This window comes from Mizuhopecten yessoensis, unplaced genomic scaffold, assembly GCF_002113885.1.
Source record: "Mizuhopecten yessoensis strain PY_sf001 unplaced genomic scaffold, ASM211388v2 hete_36169950, whole genome shotgun sequence".
Classification (NCBI taxonomy): domain Eukaryota; kingdom Metazoa; phylum Mollusca; class Bivalvia; order Pectinida; family Pectinidae; genus Mizuhopecten; species Mizuhopecten yessoensis.
Genome location: NW_018485331.1, coordinates 1 through 4,848, shown reverse-complemented (window position 1 = coordinate 4,848; position 4,848 = coordinate 1). Strand labels below are relative to the sequence as shown.

Below are 4,848 nucleotides of genomic sequence, written 5' to 3'. Positions count from 1 at the left end.
ATATGTCCTTCTTACATGCTTCCATTAAATTATGTAACGTATATTAAAATCTACAAGTTGCATGACCTTGTTTTATAAAGAAATAACACTAACAGCTATAGTCAGCATTTCAGTTTCGGTCAGGCATGTCGGGACCCCTCAAAGGAAGAGCTATTGTATCGTTCTGCCTTCAATTGATAGTAAAGGTTTGACACCTTACTCATCGATAGGATTTACAATCATGCCTTGGTGAGGTAGTGTATATTGTTTACTTCCATTACAGACTGGAGACTTGAGGGTAAAGATGAGCCAATCCCCAGAGGATAGCTTAACCACTGCAGCCTGGCAGCCTGACGGCAAAAAGTTTGTCACCGGAGGCACCAGGGGACAGTTCTATCAATGTGTAAGGATAATATCAGTGCTTGTTTTATATATTACATATACATTATATATCAAGATATGTAGACATTTTATTTTTCTTCTACTTTTACTGTACAGTTGTTAATTTATGGTGAATACTTTGCTTTCCTTTAATATCAATAAACAATGCAAGGTAAAGAGAGAAAAAAAGTATTTGCTCAAAACACTATCAGCTTAAAACCAACTTGACACAAATTTTTCCTCCGGTATGTTTTCAAAATCATAAAAATTCCTAGTGAAAGTTGCATGTCTACAGATTCAGAAAAGTTAAAGTACTTGTAAAGGCTAAGGTGGCATTACACTAGTCGAACTAGGCTACAGTGGCAATGTATTATCCCGTATTCACAAGTATAAACCGTGAATTTATCATAATACGAGATACATGTAGTTACATAGGTCTTTAATAAATAACTTTCTTAATGTTAAAGTATATGTATGTAATTGACCATGAATGCAATACCACCTAAAAGTGCCAATTGTTGAAATTATACTTGCATTATGAAATGCCAAATGTTGTGAGGTCGATTTGAAGCAAAAGTATTTATGTGTCTGTGTGTGACAGGACCTTGATGGTAACATGATGGACTCATGGGAAGGTGTAAGGGTCCAGTGTATGGCCTGTCAGAATGACGGCAAGAGTGTCCTGGCCGCTGACACCCACCACAGAATACGAGGCTACAACTTTGATGAACTTACAGACTACAACATGTCAGTATATATTTTTGACTGGGTAGTTCTTATTTCCAGCATGTTAAAACATAACTAGCATCGGGCTTAGTTATGCTTTGAATTAATTTACACATAAAAATTGATAAATAATAATAAAAAGAGTTCAATACAATTTTATCATATTCATTGAAGTGTCAAAATGGTTATTAATTCAAGCTCAAGTCACAATTAGAGAAAGGATAATTGCTGTATTTCTATATTGGTTTCTATTCGAGCATTCAAGTTTCTGAAGTTCAAATGTATTTAGACATTTTTATCTGTGGTAATAGTAGTTTTTTCAATCAAATAATAATAGTAAGGGTAACTGGAAGAAATGTAAGGCCACAATTAACCCAGAACCTGTTCCCATTTTATTGTAGAATTCAGGAAGATCATCCCGTCATGTCTTTCACATTAAACGAAACGGGGAGATTAGCATTATTGAATGTCGCGACTCAGGTAATGTATTCTAACTGTTTGTATGACAAAGTTTTCTTTTAAAGTAATGATTGCTCATTACTTCTGTGTGAATGGTATTGAATTGATACAGTAAAGTAGTTTCGTGTGTTGGTGATGGGTGTTAAATAGAATGTTTGAAAAAAGTTAACCCAAATTAATTGTTGATGTTCCCGAAATAGATCACTGTTAATGGATAGTTCTGAAATTAATTATGTTTGTATATTATCTACTGTTGAATTTATCTCAAATTTGTAAATGTTTCCTGTTTCAGGGTGTACATTTATGGGATTTAAAAGATAGGTGCTTAGTTAGGAAATTTCAAGGCGTTACACAAGGATTTTACACAATACACTCATGCTTTGGAGGTCTCAACCAGGACTTCATCGCCAGTGGTAGTGAAGGTAGGCATTTATCGGTGTACATGAAACGCATGATGTAGTCCAGACCTTTTATCTGATAAAAGTTTGGATCAATATATTCTCCAGTTAACTGATGAAAAAAATGGCTTACTGTATGACCAACATAACTAAAGAATATTTATGTTTGGCACATTTTATGAAAAATGAAGACTTTTAGAAGAAATGAATATTTAAGATATTTGGGTGTTAGCTCTTTGTGATATATATAAAAAAAAAATAAAAAAAAATAGAATAGAAATATTAAAATTTGAATAATCTTAAGTATTGTAAGGAAAACATGTGAAGTTTCAAAGAGCGTTAACTATTAAACAGTTGGAATTTGTCAGAAAAAACAATGAACAATTTTCAAATTTAATACTGTATCATATACACTCTCAAGTTGTATGCTGTGTTTCATTGTTTTACAGATCATAAAGTATATATATGGCATTTACGAAGAGAAGTGCCTATAGCTGTGTTAGAAGGTCATACAAGGACAGTTAATTGTGTTCACTGGAACCCCAAAGTGCCTGGGATCATAGCTAGTGCTTCAGATGATGGCACTGTTCGAATTTGGGGACCTATCGATAAAGTGAAAATAGGTAGGTGTTGGAATGTATGGGTAGTGCATTAAAGGTAGCCACTTCATATGTTACTGGTTAATTGACAGGCTTTTTAGAGGGAAAAAATCAGTTTTATTTCAAAGCATCATGAATTAATGAAGTTGTACTATAAAAGGAGATGTTTGACACAAAGAAAACCATTTGTGTTAAATTTGCTACCTCTTTATGTGAAATAATTGTGACATAGTAATGTTGATCTGTAGAAAAGTTTACAAAATGCTGATTGCCTACGAGTTTGCATTTTTGTCAATTTAAAATTGAAAGTAGGCTAAATCATACCGTTAGAACAATGTTCCATATCAAACATGCTCAGGAAAATTAGTTTAAAACTAAATTTGGGAGATGATTGTAAGTATTTATTGACAGTAATTCCTTGTTCTCCCTGATTTGACCTACACATTTCTATTTCAGGTAATGGTGCAGAGTCAGGACGGAGTACACCAGTATAGCAAAAGACAAATTGTTATTCATAGACTATAGATCTTTCACTGTCTGGTCTGACTGCCAGCTCTGATCATCAACACATCTCCACCAGACATCTCTCCATCTCTCTATTATTTATGAGTGGTAGTAAAACGCACGTTACATCACAGTAGCTACTGAATGTAAAGGATATCTTATGACAGAAATTATAATTCCTTGATGCATCGATGTATCCATTCATACCACCATTGTCCATGTTTTCTCATACTCAATGTGCCACTCCAGAAGTGGCGTCACAGCCTTTGTACCAAAGGTTAACAGATGTGTCACTCACTATGTGATAGAACACGAAACTGTCGGTCTCCACTCAGATATTTTTCAACAGGTAGTCAACATTTAAAACATTTGGGGATATAGTATACTGTGTTGGGCCGTATTGGATGGTCATTCCAACGTTTGATATTGTAGTGATCAAAAGATTTACGGATGCCCATAGAATCGTACCAAACAGGTTGGTCATTTTAAAGTTGCAGTGTTTGAACACGGCATCAGAGTTGCAATTGATACTGAAATGTAGTTTCCAGAGTGTTTTGTAGTGGATGTTCAACAACATTGTACATATACTTTATATATAAGCACAACACTCCATGTCTTAAATGTCAAACAAGAAAATCGACTTCTTCAGTTTTATATTAAAACTAGTAAAAATTAGGGCTTCCAAAATATTGCACATACCAAGAAGCTCCCAGCTATACACCTGGAAGTTCTAAACACCAGGAACTGTGTACAGACATTGTTTTAATCTACCTGAAAAGAGGTGCAAAATCTTGTTGTGAATATATGTAATGGGAACTACATCTACTTGTTTTAGTATGTCCATTCTTACATGTATCACCATCCTTAGTCTCGTGTATAGCCACATACATATTTGGGTTTAATGTTTCTTGTGCAGTGTTAAACACTGCTAGAGCAATGTTGTTTGTTTGAAACAGCTTGGTAGCTTAAGTTTAATACTTACTTATGAAGGTTTCTCAACAAATATTACAGGTGACAACTTGACCTCCAAATTTCCCTACAGCGTTTTACCTACCAGATGCTTCTGTGATAATGTTAATCCATCAGAGATTTATTGTTGATTGTTTAGAAAGCACTATGATATTCCTATTACATGTATTGTTAATAATAAACAATTGGGAGTTCTTTGTCTAGGTGTCCAAGGTCTGATTAGCTTTGGGATACACCAACACAGCATTTTAAACTCATTATTTTCAAACGATGGAAATCGAAAACTCAATTTGTATATTTAAATATTTAAAATGATCTAATGACAAAAAATAAATGCAAATGTTTATATAGTTAGATTAACTCACATTTTGAAAATTAACATGAACAAATTTTAAACTGATCAGGCTTTCAACACCTGGGCCCGATTAATCAGCAAATGATTTCTATACCCAGTCCAAATGATAGACATCTGTACTTATGGTAAATCTGATGATATTTAAGCTTAGTGGGAAAGAGGCCCATGTGACATTATGAACACATAGTTTTCTACTAAGGTCCTAAGCCCTAGACGTTCAACCTAAGGGATCTTGTAGTGTACTTGAAAAGTGACTTGTGTGCCCTTTACCAGTCCTATTTTGTCTGGTACATTTTGTATTTATAAGAGACAAAATAGACCGTGGTTTTAGTAGAAGTTGATGTGTTCAGCTATAATCAACCTACAATTATCTACATACATGCATACAGCAGCAATGTGGTGTACACGTAGTCTGATTTCCACGAATTTTGACGCCTGAGTGTTATTTCAGTGAAACTGAGGAGACTAAACCTTTTTC

General features: G+C 34.2%; 1 protein-coding gene across 1 annotated transcript; it reads left to right on the top strand.

Moving 5' to 3' along the window:
- The first annotated feature begins 131 nt into the window (after window positions 1–131).
- LOC110444758 (WD repeat-containing protein 26-like) lies at window positions 132–4,842 on the top strand. The gene is made up of 6 exons (XM_021489119.1): window positions 132–382; window positions 962–1,107; window positions 1,488–1,566; window positions 1,838–1,967; window positions 2,393–2,566; window positions 2,999–4,842. Exons 1-6 carry the CDS (start codon window positions 284–286, stop codon window positions 3,034–3,036), a joined length of 666 nt encoding a protein of 221 aa, XP_021344794.1. The 5' UTR covers window positions 132–283; the 3' UTR covers window positions 3,037–4,842.
- The last annotated feature ends 6 nt before the right edge of the window (window positions 4,843–4,848 follow it).